Source organism: Equus quagga, chromosome 7, assembly GCF_021613505.1.
Source record: "Equus quagga isolate Etosha38 chromosome 7, UCLA_HA_Equagga_1.0, whole genome shotgun sequence".
Lineage (NCBI taxonomy): Eukaryota > Metazoa > Chordata > Mammalia > Perissodactyla > Equidae > Equus > Equus quagga.
In genome coordinates, this window is record NC_060273.1 from 37475732 (window position 1) to 37492246 (window position 16515).

Consider the following 16515-nt stretch of genomic DNA (forward strand, 5'->3'; position numbering starts at 1 on the left):
GCAGGGCCTTGGACAAGTCTGTCACCTCTGCCACAGCCTTGTAGGATTGCGAGGGAGGGAGGGCGCCGGCTCAGGACCCGGCTCCAATCAAGAGGGGCGGTTGCTATCTATACCACTGGCCTGGCAGAGCTGCCAAAGGCATTTCCACCCTTAGAAGTTTGTGTGGGCCCAGGGCCAGGACCTGCGGACGCCCCCCGCCCCCCAATCAGGCCCACAAGTTACTCCCTCTCATATTTGGGCCAGCAGCATGGTGCCCCTCCCTGTCCCACCCAAGTTCCCCTCATTGCCTCTGGCCATCCACAAATACACTCCACATTTACTCAGAAATATTGATATTTGTTTCTCAACATTTTGATAATTTTTCACAAATTGAAGACGGAATGAAGGGGAGCAAGTGGGACCCCAGGCCTGGTCTTGGGCTCCCGTTAAGAGGTGACAGGATGAAAACTTCTCCTCACCCACAACTCCTAGCCTGCTCCCCTAACCCCTCCTATCACCTCTACCTGAGAGTGAGGTGGGGGCGTTCTGAGGATGTGGGGTTCCCCCCTAGAGGGGACTCCGGGCATCCTGTCTCAGACCCAGAACTGGGTCAGGTTGGAGGTGAGAGTGGGCCTGGACATAGCGCCGCCTTCTCCGCTTCTCCTGCCTGCTGGCCAGCTGCCGCAGTTCTTTCCGAATGGCCCACAGCACCAGGTACACTTCCCGCAGCATCTCAGCCTCCGGTGACTCCAAAGGGGACTTGGTTCTTATTTGGGAAGTAACTGACGTAGAACTCACAGATGACTGTGAACGAGACAGAAGGTGTACACATGTAAATAGCCACCTGCAGATAAACAGCAAAGGTTTGTCTAATTCCACCTCCTCCAACAGGCCTCAGCTCAAGCACTGCCTCCTCCAGGAAGCCTTCCCGGGCTGTTTCCACTCTGTGTGTGCCCTGTCACACACACTATTTGTTCTGTGGACTTGTCTGTTTTCAATACTAGAAGGCAAGCTCCTGGAAGACAGGGACCACGTCTGACCCACCTATGAGTCCCCACTAGGGTTTCATGGAGAATGTGTTCAAATGAAAAAGGACAGAATGACACTCCGACCTCTGTCTCCAGCCCAGGGCTCTCTCCTGACCTCCAGGCCTGTATATTCCACTACCTCCTGCTGACATCTTAACTCATCTTGTCCCAACGCCCTAAACTTGTCCCTTTCTCCCCTAAGTCTGCTCTTGCTCCTTCATTCCCCTCAATGAATGGCTCCAGCCTGCTCTGACTTCGGTCTCTCCTCTCCCCTCATCAGCAGCCAATCAACCATCGAGGATGACAATTCTACCTCTTAAATAGTGCTCCAATCTGTTAACTTCTTCTACCCGATGCCTCCCCCTCGGTCCAGAACATCCTTCTCTCTCAGCCTGGACTGTCACCCTGCCAATGAATCTTCCTGCCTCTCCTCTTGTCCCCTCTGGCCCCCGTCCACATGGCAGCCAGGTGAACTTGTAAAAATTATTTTAATGCAGTAATACTTTGGTTGAGGCCAAAATAAGTTGATTTGATAGTGATCTAGACATTTCCCTTTTTTTCAATTAAAATTTCGACTTTGAGATCATTGTAGATTCACATGCAGTTGTGAAAAATAATAGAGTTCCTGATGTACTCTTTCCTCAGTTTCCCCCAATAGTAAAGTCTTGCAAAACTCTAGTAAAATATCATAGTCAGAATATTGACATTGATACAATCCGCTGATCGTACTGCCCAGTTTTACTTGCAATCCTTTGTGTGTGGGGGTTGAATTCTACCCAATTTTGTATCATACATGTAGGTTCATGTATCCAACTACCATGGTCAAGATACAGGAGATTTCCATCATCAGAGGGATTCTTCATGTTGCCCTTTTAGAACCAACTCCCCTCCCCCCACAGGTCCTGGCAACCACTAAACCATTAATCAGGTGTCCATTTCCATAATTGTGTTATTTCGAGAATGGAATGTGATATAAATGGAATACTACAGAATATAACCTTTTGGGATTGGTTGTCTTCACTCAGCATAATTCCCTTGAGATCCATCCAAGTTGCTGCCTGTATCAATAGTTTGTTCCTTTTTATGGCTAAGAAGTATTCCATGGTGTGGATATACCACGGTTTGACTAATCACCCATCAAAAGACATTTGGGGTGGTTTCAGTTAGTGTGAATAAAGCTGCTACGAACATTCACATAAAAGATTTTTGTATAAACATAAAATTTCACTTATCCGAGATAAATGCCCAAGAGTACGATTCCTGGGTCATGCAGTAATTGCACAGTTCGTTTTATAAGAAACTAGCAAACTGTTTTCCAGAGTGGCTGCACCATCTCACGTTCCCGCAGCATCATCTAAGTGCAAGGGAGCTTTCTAAATCCAAATCTGATGGTGTCACTCCTCCGCTCTAACGTCTGCGAGGGCTCCCATTGCTCTTAACATCAAATCCAACCTCCACAATTGGCTACCCACCCTGCCTCATACGAGCTGGCTCTCGGCTCCAGGACCACTCTACTCCGACGCCTACACCTTGGGCCAGCCCTCCACACACCTGTTCTGGCTTCCTGGCACGCTCTTCCCACTCCCTCCACCTCCCCCTACATCCCGGCTACCCAAGCCAGGCTAAACCCTTCAGGTCTCAGCTCCACCCTCTCTTCTGTTAGGAAGTCCTTCCTTGACTCCCCAGGTCTGGATGAGGTGCCTCTCCCCCGGGCTCCCACAGACCCCTGTACCTCCCGTGTCACAGCCCTATGATACTGAACCGACAATCACTATCTTGTCTGTAGCCCCCTTAGTCGGGGTAGATCGGTGCCTGCCTCAGGGCCTGGCCCTTGGAAGAGGCACAGGAAATAAATGGTGAACAACTGAGTGGAGGGAGGAATGGGTCCTGCGGGATTGGGGAGGGTGGGAGGCAGTTGGGGACAAGGGGGACATGGTGCTGACCTTCCAGCTGCACATTTGCCAGCCGGACTGCAGGGCTGAGACCATGAGCGTGGAGACAGACTTGACGGCCGTCTGGGGCAGCTGCAGTAGGGATCGGCGGCTGCGGCCCACCTTCACCTCAGCCCCTTCTGTTGTCTTAGGCAACACGCAGGGATCGGCCACCATGGGGCACTCATGTGTCTTGAAGACGCCCGCCTCTTTGCAGGGCTCAACCAACTTGAAAGTCTCAACCACCTTGGAAGTCTTCTCCACCTTCAGCGCACTTTTCTTGCAGTCAGGATGTGCCAAGATGGCTGTCTTAGCTTTGTATTTCCAGAAGAAAACCTAAGAACCAACACAGGGAAAGGAGAGACAGATGAGAGGGGTGGAGCAGAGACAAGTCAGTAGAAGGGAAGGCACAGAGGGGACGGGACAGTGAGTGTCCCGGCCTCCTCCCTCCCTGTCCTGTTTGGCCACAGGAGGCCAGGAGGGGAGGAAGACCAGGTGAGGGGGGTTTCTATGACCTGAAGGTCATTGACCAGCACCTCCCACCCAGTGTCTCATGAGGAAAGGGCAGTCTCTGACGCTTACCCAGCAAGTAATCTTTCGCCAAATCCATCGCAAGAACCTCTTGACCACAGTCATTTGTCCTGATACTCAAGCCCCAAAGTATGGCGCAGAACCCGTATTTGGTACAGTAAGGGGTGGAGCGGGGGGGACAGGCTGCAGGCCAGTGGCCACCACCTAAGGGGTCTCTCCGGACTTTCAAGTGCAGCAGTGAAGAAAGAAATAGGGGATCCAGGGGAAAGGCCTGCCCCAGCAACTCATCCTAGGCCTTTCCTCCCCTCCCTGGGACAGGGAGAGGAGTCAAAGTGGATGAGAACCCAGAGGGAGGGAGAGTTCTAGCCCATTGTGAGTCTTCCTGGCCCCGACCCCAACCCCCGAGGCCCTTGCAGGACCCCCAGAGCCAATGCCTGTGCCCTCTGGTGTCCTTCCCCCAGATGCAGGGAAGGGAAACTAACATTTATGGACCGCCTGGGACTTGCTGCACATTTCCCATGTATGACGTCATGCAATCCTCACAGCAGCCCTTCGGGTAGGTATTACTGCTGTGCCATTTTACCCACGAGGAAACTGAGATTCAGAAAAACCAAAGCACCTGCCCAAGGTCATAAATCTAGGGAGCTATAGGGCGGGGAGTCCAATCCAGGTTGGCCCCCAGGGTCCAGCTCTCCACAGGTCCCCCTTAGTCCGGGGCCAGGGTCTTCCTGAGGCAGAGGCTGCTGCTCTCCCCTTTCCCACTAGATGGGGTCCTTCTCCTTACCTGCCTCTTCCGCCTGGGCCAGGAGCCCAGCCAAGGCTGTTAGGGAGGGGCCTGCTCACCCACAGCGCCCTGTCTTCAGCCAGCTGTGGGTGGAAGCCACGGAGGCCGGCCAGGCCTGGCGAGGGCACTGTGTGCCTGGGGAGCCTGGCCCACACCCAGCACAGAGACAAGGGGCCCATTCAGGGCCCCCTGCCCCGCCCCCAAGCAGCCACCCGGATCCAGCCCGCAGAGGGGACACGCTGGGAAGCTGGGGGTGGATCCTGCACAATCACCAAAGGCCTCATTGTTTCCCTGTCCCCCAGCCAGCACGTGGGCCGACGCCCCCCTCCCTCCACTCCCTCTGCCTTGCCTCGCCTGCCCCTTCCCAGGACCCAGGCCGCTGGCTCTCTTCTCCCGCATCTCTTTGAACCACTCCATCTGGGCCACATTAGATCTCCCCAGTCTGAACAAGATCTCCCGGGAAGCCCATAGCCTGGGTCTTTCTCCTACAAGTGGAAGTGGCCGGTGCAGGCCCACCCCCGTCTAGACACAAGCAATGAGATGCCAACCTCCAAATTCAAGTTTCTTCGGATTTTTTAATTATAATTATTATTTTAATAACAACCTGAATCCCAGAACTTCCAGATACTGTCCATACTCCCTTGCCTGGACTAGGAGAAGGAGCACTTCGAGGGAACAAATGGGAATGGGGTGTCTGCCAGGAGCCTCCAACTCCCCCAAGCCATGTGCTGCTGGGGGTCCCAGACCACTGACACCCAGGGAGGAAGGAGGGGGCTCCATCCGACACCCCATCCTGAAGCCCTCCCTCCTCCTCATGGCCAGGGGATGCCCGAGCCCAGTCCCTGGCACTATGGGGAGACGGAGGAAGGGTGGGGGACAGGCCAATTCTGAGCCTTCAACTCCCATCCCGGGAATCAGGGGGCATTAAAGCTGCATAGGAAGGGGGCAGCGGCTGGCACAAGGCCTGGCAGCTGTGGCAGCCCCCAAAGGCACATTGTGAGGGAAGGGAGGCTCAGACGGAGGGCCCATTGGGCGCCGGGGGCCCAAGCCGCGGGACCCCCGAGGAGGGCAGCTGCGCCAGCTGCTCGGGGCTGGCCAGGGCACGCAGCAGTCCATTCTCCTGCTCCAGTGCGGCATTCCGCTCGGCCAGGTCCCGGATCTGCTCCTTCAGCACCTCCACCTCCTCTCGGACCGCAAACATGAGGTGGGACTTCACCAAGTCCTGGGGGCCCAGGGACAGGCAAAGTGTCAGGGGTCCCAGGCCACCCCAACCGCATCCCCTGCCCAGTGCCTTGAGGGGCTGGGTGTGAGAGAGCCCCCTGCTCCCAGATGATGACGGACGACTGGGGAAGAAGCAAAGCAGGGGAGGGGTGAGGGTGGGGGCAAGGACACCGGACAGAGGCAAGGTCAGGGCTTGAAGACAGATATGGGGGCCAGAAGCCAGGCCAGGGATCAAGGGAAGGGTTCAGGTGGAGACAGGAGGGGGCGGAGGAAGCAAAGGAACCCAGCTGGGAGCCGGCTTGAGGAGCCGGGACTAGTAACAAGGACAGCAGGAGTGGAGCAGTGGGCGGCTGTGGGAGGCAAGGGACTGGGCACCAGCACCGGAGCCAGGACCTCTTGGGATCAAGATGGCTTCTCTTACCATGGCTTGTTCGATCTTGTTGTCAATGCCACCCAGGCTTCCGGAGCCACTGGAGAGACACAGGGAGATGAGAGGTGAGGAGGAGGAGCAGGTGCCAAGCCAGTGTCTGGACACCCCGGCCGGCTGCCTTCCAGGTCCTCCTCAGAGCAGGCTCCGGCCTCCTCCACAAGCCCCACTCGCTGCAGCCTCCCGCCCACACCCTGCCTGTACCTGTGGCAGTAGAGAATCAAGGAGAGGAGGGTTTTGTCCATCCCCCGGCGGGGTGAGGGCCGCTGTCCAGGCCCCCCCAGACCCCGGTGAGGTGGGGGTCCAGATGCCCCTCGGATGGGGGATGCTCCCCTAGGGGAGCACGGAGAGGAGACACAGCCTCTTTTCCGGGGAGGCCCTGGAGCCATCCCTACCACTCGGGTCTCATATGATGACACCAGGGACTTGACAGAGACCCCCGGCTGGGCCATCCCAAGGGGAAAGGGTCTTCAGGCCCCCTCAAAGGGAGAGGGCTGTATCAGAAGGACTGCCTGGGGGGCTCAGAGCCCCCCGGGCAGAGCGGAGTCTGTCTGGTGCCAGGCAGGCAGAGAGGAGACAGTGCCTAGGGGGTGCTGGCCTGAAAGATATATACCGCCCCCCAGGGCAAAGCTTGGCTGCTATTGGTTCCTCAGGGACACGGGGACCCCCTCCCAATGGCTGCATGGTGGGCGGGAATTCCCAGACACGGTCAGTGCCAGTGTCCCCTTCTCACCCTGGCACCAATCCCAGAGTGGAGGGGAGGGGGCCGGCTGAGGGAAGTCAGCTGGTGGGCTGGGTCGGGGGAGGGGCTGTGGGGCCAGAGACCTGGGTGGGGAGGGGTGAAGGGTAAGGGAGAACCTGGCCCTGGGGGCCTCTCCCCACCTCTGACCCCATCCTGCCCCCTCTGGACTCACACAGGCCTCCTTCCAGGCCTCAACTCCTCTCAGCTGGGAGATAAGAGAGGGAGCAGTGGTGATGGGGTAAGGGGTATTTCTGATGTGCTGGTGGTCTTCCTTGGACTGTCAGCACCCCCGAAACACAAAGCCCACATCATGGGTGACCCTTGGGGCCTGCCCAGAGGGTCCCCCACCTCCCACAGTGAGGTGAGGAGGAATGGAAAAGGTTACCATGGCAACGGAAACAGAGCCCAGAGCCCTGAAAGATAAGTACAGCCTATGACCCTGGGACCTGGGTCTGGGGTCTTGGAGGGAGTGAGGGCTTGAGGACAAGAGGGAAGGTGAGGCTGGAGGTGGGACAGTGGGAATAGGAGCAGGGTCTTCCATCTGGGCTGCAGATGACAGGGAGGGAAGAGCAGGTCTGGGTGCAGTTTGTTAAGTGGCCACCAGAGGTCGACTCAGGCCTGGCTCACAGTCCCCAGGGCCAGGCTCTGGGTCCCAGATCCTAGCTCTCCAAGCATGTCTCTCCGTGGCCCAGGGCCTGCACAGGCCTTTGCACCCTGCCCTGTCCACCAAGGCTCTGTCTCCCCACCACTCAGGCCCCAGGATCCTGCCTCACCCCATGGCTCACGACCCAGCCCTGTCCAGCTTCTGCCTCGGCCGCCTCAGCCCAGGGCCAGCCCTCCACCCATGCCCCGCTGTGCTGCAGGATCACCAGTCCTAACCTCCAGTCCCCCCTCCACCCCTCTAAGAGTAGCTGGCCCCAACAAGCTGCATCCCGCGCCCTTGTGCTCCCTTGTCAGGCCCTCTCTCCTGCTTGTCAGTTCCAACTGGCTTCCCTGTGGGGGGAATTAGCACTCAATTCAAGGTGACCCTTGGATGAGGCCCTGCAGCCAGGAAGGGAGCACAAGGGAGCTGGGAATTTTCCATTTGCCGTCCAAGCTCTGGGTGCAGAAGGCGCCAACAGGTGGAGTAACCAAAGGGGTGACCGGGCCTGAGACAGCAGGACAGGGTGGGGTAGGGGAAGGACACGTGGGACTCATGGGGTTGGGAGGAAGAGGACAGGTTTAAGAGCCCTTGGAGGGCGGGCCAGCCAGCTGGAGAGTCAAAGCAGTTTTCAAGCTATTTCAATCCGAGACACCTAGGCGGAGACTGGGCCACCACTGAACTGCCCCCCACCCCCAGCCCAGTACACACAGACACACAGAGACCAGAGAGGGGCAGAGTCACAGGAATAGGAACACTGGCCTGGCTTGGCAGACACTCCAAGTAAAGATGGTAAAGATGCCAAGTAAGTTGTTCATTCTTGCCAGAAATAAAAGAATAATACAACAATAAACATTTGTTGGCTGACAGATGATTATCTCCTGTTTGTTTAGTGCTGGGGAGTTTTTGACAGCACTTTCCACGGTCACATGGTCACATTCTAACATTAACACTTCAAGGGACCAGGACTCTGGCAGCCCGAGCACTCCCTTTGAGAATCCCTGAGTGAGGGGTGGTGGGCGGGCGCTGGGCTGGAATTCCTGGGTCAAGGGCAGGAAGATTTGGGTTGGCTGCAAGAGATCAGTCCTCACCACCAACCCCAAAGGCCACTTGGTGTGAATCAGAATAAAACGCCCCCTTCTTCAAGGCACTTATTGCCATCTTCTGGAAAACTGTCATGACCTCATGGGTCGACAGTGACTTCAAATGTGAGTGGCACCCCCTGGAGTCGTGCAGTGCACAATATGCACAACTGACCCAAGAGTCCTGCAGGGCCAGTCCAGCTGTACAGACTGATCTTCCTTTTTGAAAGTCAAATGCAACAGCCTCAAAACGAAGATCAGATGAAGAAGCAGGACATCTGGGAGAGGTGGGGAGGTTCTGATCCCGGGAACAAGGGCCAACCCTGCTCCCTTACGGTGTTTTGAGAAGCTCCCAGGGGCTGGGCCTGAAGCCAACCAAGTGGCATCCGGCTGCCCTGTCTACACTCCCTCCCGGATCTGTGGGGCATTTGGGGCGGAGCTGGGCCAGGGAGCGGGGAGGATGGCTCCTTGCCCAGATTGGGAGAGCTGTCCCTGCCTCTGTCTGTCCTACAGAGAAAGGGCATCCTAGAGATGGTTGCCTCCTCCTCTTCTCTTGGGATACAGGCATCCCAGTAGGAGAGTGGAGAGAGTGTGGCTCTGGAGTCAGACCCAGACTCCGACTGCAGTCCTGCCACTTACTGGCTGGATGATCTTACGCAGTTTCTAATGATCTTATGCAGTTTCTAAAACCTTCCTCCTCTGAACCTCAGTTTCTTCATCTGAGAGGAGCACAGGGCTGCTTTTAGGATTATGTGAGATAAGAGGCAGCATCTGACCCAAAGCAGGCATTGGATAAAGGTACTTTTTCTTTCCCGAGTTTCTGGAACTCATTCTGTATAATGCCTGAATCCCCAATGCCAGCCATCCACCCACCATCCACGTATCCACTCATCTCTCCATCTATCCACTCATCTATCTATCCACCCACCATCCACCTATCCACTCACCTCTCCATCCCTCCACTCATCTATCCATCCATCCATCCACTTATTTAAGTATCTCCCAAATGCAAGGCCCCATTGGGGGCACGAAGGTTCTTGCAACCTAGGAGCACACAAACAGTCTGAATTCACCAGGCACCTTCTGTTCCCCCACCTCAGATTCTAAGATTGGTTGGCCATCCTCAACTCCCCATCTGGGATCCAGGTACTTAAAACCCCAGCCCACTTTCACTCTCAAGGAGGAGATCCTATGCCACCAGGACCCTGAACTCCTCTAAGCTCCAGGCACACCAGAGAGGTGAGGTGGGGGCAACACACCCCATTCCAGGGGGCCAAGGGGGTGACCAACCCAAACTCGCTGGCCCAGCAGGGTGGGGCACAAGGGGCTGGGCTGGGCCTGAGCCCCAGAGGCTTGGCGTGGAACAGGGTAAAGTGGAGGCTGGGAGCTGGACCGGTCAGACTGGGGAGTGTGAGGGGGTGGGACAGAGGGAGGGAAGAAGGGGACAAGCCAAAAGAATAGAGCTGAGGAGGCTTCTGGAGGCAAAACTCTCTAAAACAGAGAAAGCAGGAGGCTGGACTCCGAAATCAACAGGGGTGGGGGAGGGACAGGGAGCCCTGGTGCCAGGGAACCTCCCAAGTGGGAGGGGGAGAGGGTAGGAAGCAGAATAGCAGCAATGGGGGCAGGTGACTCTCCTGGCCCGGGCCAACCTCACACTTCACACATTGCTGAGGGCTGGGGGCCCTGCCTAGCCCAGCTGTGCCCCTCATTCTCCACGCGCCCCCACCACACCCCTCACCTTCCATCCCATGGCTCCCGGCCACCCCTTCTCTTTCCTCTCCGGCTTCCGCCCTCCCCAAGGCCTCAGGCCCTTTTCTTTGGTGGGACTCGGTCCTCGATTCGGGGCGCGGGGTGGGGGGGGGGGGCATGTGAGGAGAGGCAGGACTCCCCTCTGGAACAGGTCCCCCAACACCCACTCACTCAAGGCTAAGCCCCGCCCCTTAGTTCCTTCCAAACAGGAAGTCCCTCCCCCAGGGCCTCAAACAGGAAGTCCCACTCCTCCCTCCAAAATAAAAGTGGCGGTTCCCCAGCCTTTCTGGGTTCCTATCAGTGCGCTGCCAGAAAGCAGCAGCCTGGCTGTTTGACTCAAGATTTCGTTCCTCCCTTTTCAGCGTGCTGACATTCCTTTGTTGAGACCTGGCCCTCGAAACAGGAAGTTCTGCCCACCGTGCCCCAAAGTCAACGGGACATTCTCCCCAGAAGGGCCCAGCCCAGCCGAGCAGCTGCTGTGCCCCACAGCCATCCTCTCCCCGGCTCTGGCCTGGTGGGGGTTGGAGGGGGCGCTTAGCCCCGGTAGTGGATCTGGTGCCGAGAACAGAGCCCCAGGCATACGCTTTCTTGTTACTAGCGGTCCTACCATCCTCAAGTAGTCAGCAGAGACCGTAAGGATGTTACTGCTGAAGGCAGGGGTCCCATTTCCCTCGGTAGGGAGAGGGAGATGGGAACTGGGAGGAGACTGACTCCCTATTCTCGTCTCCAGCACATTTGCCAGTAAGTTCTTAGAGTTGGCCAGATGATCGCTAAATCTGCAAGAGCTCTGGAATTTGACAACAATGACTCCCTTCAAACCCTAAAAAAAGTCTATGACTTGACAATCCTAAGCCAGGGAGTCCCACCCAGCTCTCTCCACAGAGAGGGAATGGGTCCCAAATCAACTATGCCCGGTGGTTATGCCTAGGCCAAGTTTCTCTGTTTAAGAGGTCCCCTTCAAGTTCAACTTGGGGGAAGGACATCAGGCAGTTTCGTGTGGCTATCCCAGATGCTGGGGGCAGAGGGGAGCCGGAGCCCACCTACCTGTCGTCATCGCTGTCCAGGTGGCCACTGATGGCCAACATGGAACGGGCCAGGCTGAGGCTCTGGGCTGCCGCTGCTCCAAAGGGGTCTGGAGACTTGTGTACCAGACTGGCATCGGGGAAGAAGTAGAGGGCCGGGGAGCCGGGGCGAGAGTCAAGTGGGGGCACCTGAAGGCAGAGAGGTAGGAACCATCATGTCGAGCGAGAGAAAGGAACCAGCCACCTTACAACTTGCCCAGCAGTCTTCCTCCCTCCCCACGCACCCTCTCACTTCCGAGGACCCAGGAGTCCCACCCCTGCAGCCCCTTTCTCCTCCAGCTCTGGGGAAGGCACTGGGCAGGTACTAGAAGCACGGAAAACAGTGGCTCATGGGGTATCAGAGAGGGGCTCTGGTCTGCACTCCAGCACCTTCCACCAGCTGAACCAGGACCGCTAGTCAGAGAGTGTCTGCCTTCTGTCACTTGATTTCTTAAAGCAACTCAAATGTCACTTCCTCAGAGAGGCATTTCCCCATCATTCAACTTGTGGATTCCACTGAACTGTTCTATTTTTTATAACACCTAATATTATCTGAAATTAAAGTATTTTTGCCTCTTCGCTGCTAGAAGGCAAGCTCCAGAGGGCAGAGCTTAGTTTGTTCAATAGCTATTTGTAGAATGAATGACTCCTCAGAAACTGGTCCTCCACCCCTCCCGCCCCCCTCATTCTAGCCTCTCGTCTCAAACTTCTCCGACTCAGGTGAAAAGTTCTGCTCCTGCGCTTGCTCAGTCCTTGGTGGGGTGGGGGGGAGCAGTTGTGGAGATGGGGGGAGGCGGAGCCTGGGTGTGGACCCACACAGTCCAACAGGCGCTGGGGGTGGCTGCAAAGGGCGGGGGCCACAGGAACAAGACGCCTCTGTGAGGCCCCAGGAGGCCCGAGCTTCTTGGAAAAGCCAAGAACTGAGAGTCCAAGGTGGTCAGAGGGACAGAGCAGAGGAAGGGGGCCCAGGTGGTGCTCCTGGCCCTCTCCCAGCCTCTCTCCGGAGGGAGAAGAGGCAAGGGGGAGCATAAAAGGGAGACAGACTTGTGGGCAGGAAAGCAGCAGTACAGATGCAGGCACACAGGAAGGGGTCAGGACATGGGGGAAGGAAAGGGGCTGGGGGCACTGAGGGGAGAGGGGCAGGGTCAGTGGGCCTCAGGGAAACTCAGGCAGGGCTGAAGGACAGACGGAGGCTGGGGGAAAGGAGGCTTGCTTTGCAAGACTGTGGGGACAGGGACCAGTAAAGGAAACAGCGTCTTCTCCCCTGGGGTAGGAACTGAATGAAAGAGCTCGAGAAAAACCCAAGAAAAGTAGGGATGGGGGGAGCACGAGAGACGCGAGTTTGCGGCCAGAAGGGGTGGGGGGAGCCGGTCCTGACCGGTCCTGACAGGGCCCAGACACCCAGCCTCAGGCTATTTTTATACTGTGGTCTGTGCCCAAGGCCAGGAAGGGGAAAAGCTCTCATCCTCACACTCCCTGACGTTCCTCCCCGCAGTCCAAGGTGTCACTTTCTCCTTTGGGCCAGACATCATATCCAACTCTCACATTCCTGGCTGCCCACCCCCCACCCCAGGGACCCAGGCATCCTGCCCCCCAGCCCAGACTTGTTCCTCTTTTGGAGACAGGAAGCAGAGTGAGCAAAGGATTTAACTCTTTCTCGACTGCTTCCCACCTCTCTCCCACTCCATGGTGGCCACCCCTAGTTAGTGACCCTGGAGAGACCCAGATTCAGGGAAGTGAGCCGGACAACAGGGGGCGCAAAGGACAAACCGGCAAGCCCCCCAGCCTTGTAATGAGCCCCTCACCCAATTCCTCAGGTCCTCAGGAAAATTTGGCTTCAGACGAAGCTGGAGACGGGGCTGGGATGGGTGAGTAGTGGGGAAAGGAAGACCCCCACCTTCGGAATGGGGCTGCAAAGGAGAGACTTAGAGTGGAATGCCTACTTTTTACCCCTCCCCGCCAACCTTGGCAGCTCCTCTCCCAGAGGCCCATCCACCCAGCCCTGCCCAGGGCCTCCACCCTCAACGCCTGAAGGCAGAAGGGGTGAGACCAAGACAGAAGGTGAAGACCAGAGTGAGGAGGCCACATCTCCGTGATGGAGAGATGGGACTAGGCTATCTGGAGATGGAGACTTGGGCCAAAGGCAACAAATGACAGGCCAAAGAGAAAGAAAGAAGGTGCAGAATATGGGGAAGAAGGAGCCTGCGAGAGCAAAGGCGTGAGAGGAGGAGGAATGGACTTCCAAGAGTGGCAGGAAGAAAAATGAGAGGCTACCTGATCTGACAGACAGATGCCAACGAAGTGAGGAGAAGGCCATATGGAGGTGGCGGCAGAGAGGCCCAGGCTGGAGATCAGGCCAAGGCTGAGATGGGCAAGCACCAGCCCTCAGGTGTCTCCCCGACTCTGGAACCCAGCTCTTACCTGCCCCATCTCCTCCGGAGCAACCAACTCCATCCTCAGCTGCAGGGCTCCATCCTTTGTTCGGGACAGTGGAGGGGTCACCGCTGCTGAGCCCCCAGCCTCCACTTCCACCCTCAGGGAGGGCAGGGGCGTGGCGGCCCGGGATGGGCCTGCACTATCCCCGGTCCCAGGCTCTGGGGGGCGCTGCTGGGGTGGGGATGCTGACACGGGGGGTGTCTCCACCTTGGCCTTGCCGGGCACCGCCAGCTGGCCCAGCCCCCCAGTGAAGGACCGGGCCTGAGGTCCAGGGGAGGTGGGAGGTGGCCGGAGCCAGGAGGCGAGGCCCTGAGACAGGCTTGGCTGTGGGGTAGGGGCGCTCAGGCCCAAGCTGGCCAGCTCCAACCTGGAATCCAAAGATCTGCCCCCAGCACCCCCTGAGGCCCCTCGAATTCCCTCCAGGAGCCGGCCAAAACTAGGGGGCTCCAGGTCTCTCTCGTAAACATCCACACACGTCCAACGGCCTCGGCGATAAGGCTCTCCCAGGCCCTGGGGCAGCTTCACCACCCGGAAACGGGAGGCGGGGGCCCCAGGCGGCGGGGAGCCATTCCGGGGGGTGCCCTTGCCCCCTGGCTCGGGGTTGGGCTCCCCATTGGGCACGCGGGGCGGGGGCCCAGTGGGGGCCGGCGGGGCAGGGGAATCTGGATCCGCGGGGCTCCCAGGGCCCTCGTAGTCCGTGGTGACGCTGGTGATCTGGAAACTACTCTTCTTCTTGCCCCCACTCATGGTCCCTGGGGCTCAGGACTGGGCCGAGGTGGGCAGGGGGGGCGGTGGTGGCTCTTCGAAGGGGCTCAGGCGCCCCTGGAACAGGGGGGCCACATGGCGGGGACATCAGGGCCCCTGGGGACATCTGGGTCCGACATGGCGGGAGGGCCTTGTAGGAACTGGGGGTGCCTGGCTGGTGAAGGGAGAACAGGGGAGGGGGGGCGGCGGGGGGGGGAGTCAGGGGCAGGTTTTTCCTGCTGCTGTCGCTGCCGAACTCCAGAGCTGAGTTTGCAAACTGGAAAAAGAGAGAGAGAGAGTGTGTGAGAGAGAAAGCAGTGGGCAGGCCACCTCCGGGGCTTCCTCTCTGGGGAGCAGAATGGGGGAGGAAGGGGAAACCGCCAGAGACCCAGAGACAAAGAGACAGGCAGAGACGACAGAGACCGGAGCATAGGGGACCGAGAGGAGCGCGCACACAGAGCAGGAAGACGCAGCTCAGACCCAAAGTTGGGCACTTCTCGCCTGGGATTCAAACTCGCGGACCGAGTCGTCCCAAGGGCAAGGGCTCCGGGGCCTGGGGGAACAGGGGTGAAGCTGTTCCTCAGCCTGGCCCGGCCACCAGGAGGCCTCTGTTGGGCCTCGAGGCACGGCACCCCAGCTCCCCCATCCCTGGGGCAGGCCCTGCCCCTCCAGCCCAGCGCCCCGCCCCGCCCCGCGCCCTACCTCTCGGCCTCGGCCACCGAGCGGGGCCGGGGGTCCCGGCTGCCTAAGATGTCGGGCTGTCCTTTCCCTGGGGCCTCCCGGCCCCGGCAGCGCGGGAGGCGCAGGTGGCGATCAGAGGTTGGCTGGTCCTCGTCGGGGGCCGCACCTCGCCCCGCAAGGCATCTCCGTGGAAAGTTTGCCCTCCGGAGAAGAAGGAACCCCCGCCTCCTTGGTGGAGCCCAGGCGCGGCCTCTGAAGCCCCAAGGGTCTCCGGAGCGATGCGAGAGGGGGCGGCTCAGCCCCCCGCTCCTCCAGGTGGAGCCGCCTCGGTGGTCCGGCCGAGTGGGTCTCCCAAGTCTCCTCCCGCGTGGTGGCCCCGCTGGGTCCCTCTCCGCTCCTCAGCTCCTCTCGGTTCTGTCTGTCTTTCTCTCTCTGGGCTGTTGACAACCCCCACACCAGGAAGTCCTGCCTCCTCGGGCCTGCTGACTGCTCCTCTCCTCCTCCTCCTCCTCCTTACCCTCTTCCTCCCCTTCCTCCGCCCCCTCTCCTCCTGGGGCTCCCGGCCAGCTGGCCCGGGGCCAGGCCTGCCACCACCGCTGCTGGTGCAGTTGCTGCCGATGCCGCCGCTGCAGCTCCTGGGGCCCGGATCGGGCTCCCTTAACCCCACACCTGCTGGGCCGCAGCCCAGCTCTTCCGCGGAGGGCGGGGAGAAAGGGGAGGAGTTTGCGGCGAGGCCCGGGATTCCCATACTTGTGGGCGCTCGCTGCCATTGGCCTACAGACGCACGGGAGTAGGAAGGAGCTTGCCAGGCGCTCGGCTGGGCGCGGGCGGCCCAGGAGCGCCCGGTCCGTGTTACAGTGCAGCCACAGCTGTTACTGTCATATCTTGGCTGGTTTTCACAGTCACTGGATGAGGAAGGGACTGCTATTCTCCCCTGTCCTTATTTTAAAAAGTGGATTCTTACGAATTTTCATATGCCCCAAGTAGACAGTAGTGTAATGAGCTCCCACGAACTCACCGTGCAGTTTCAACAATTGTCAACTCCCGGGCAATCTTGTTTCATCTGCCTCCCAATAGCTTTTGTTGTATTGGGCGGAGTATTGGAATCCAAACACACGTATGTGCATACAGTCGCCCACACAGATGTGGCCGAGGACGCCGAACCCAGCGGGCCACCAGGACTGACCCCTCGCTACCTCTCACCCTTCCCACCGCTCCCTCCCCTTCCGTCCCTCACTTTGGTGAAGTCACGCACACTCATAAAGGGCCTACTATGTGCTTGGCGTGGAAGAATAAACCTCCTACCACCATTTTCTCTTGTTGCGCCCCCAACCAACATTCTAAGAGGAATTATTTTAGCAAAAGCAGTGTGGAACGGCCCGTCTGCCCTCCCTCCCAGGTTCGGAAGCAAATGGAGTCTAATTAATTTTGGTCGAATGGCGCTATTCTAGAGCATGTTAAAAATTCCTCAGGTTTGTC

At 58.3% G+C, this 16515-nt stretch overlaps 1 protein-coding gene across 2 annotated transcripts; it reads right to left on the reverse strand.

Moving 5' to 3' along the window:
* Positions 1-315: 315 nt before the first annotated feature.
* On the reverse strand, positions 316-15633 carry LOC124242167 (TSC22 domain family protein 4). 2 transcript variants are annotated; one of them, XM_046666859.1, is made up of 6 exons: positions 15058-15633; positions 13597-14632; positions 11159-11325; positions 5896-5944; positions 2951-3274; positions 316-783 (listed from the first exon to the last, which is right to left on the reverse strand). In XM_046666859.1, exons 2-6 carry the CDS (start codon positions 14356-14358, stop codon positions 547-549), a joined length of 1539 nt encoding a protein of 512 aa, XP_046522815.1. In that variant the 5' UTR covers positions 14359-14632; positions 15058-15633; the 3' UTR covers positions 316-546. The 2 variants fall into 2 exon arrangements, with proteins under 2 accessions (XP_046522815.1, XP_046522816.1); XM_046666860.1 differs by lacking the exons at positions 316-783; positions 2951-3274 and adding an exon at positions 4809-5475 and having other exon boundaries at positions 15058-15621.
* Positions 15634-16515: the final 882 nt, after the last annotated feature.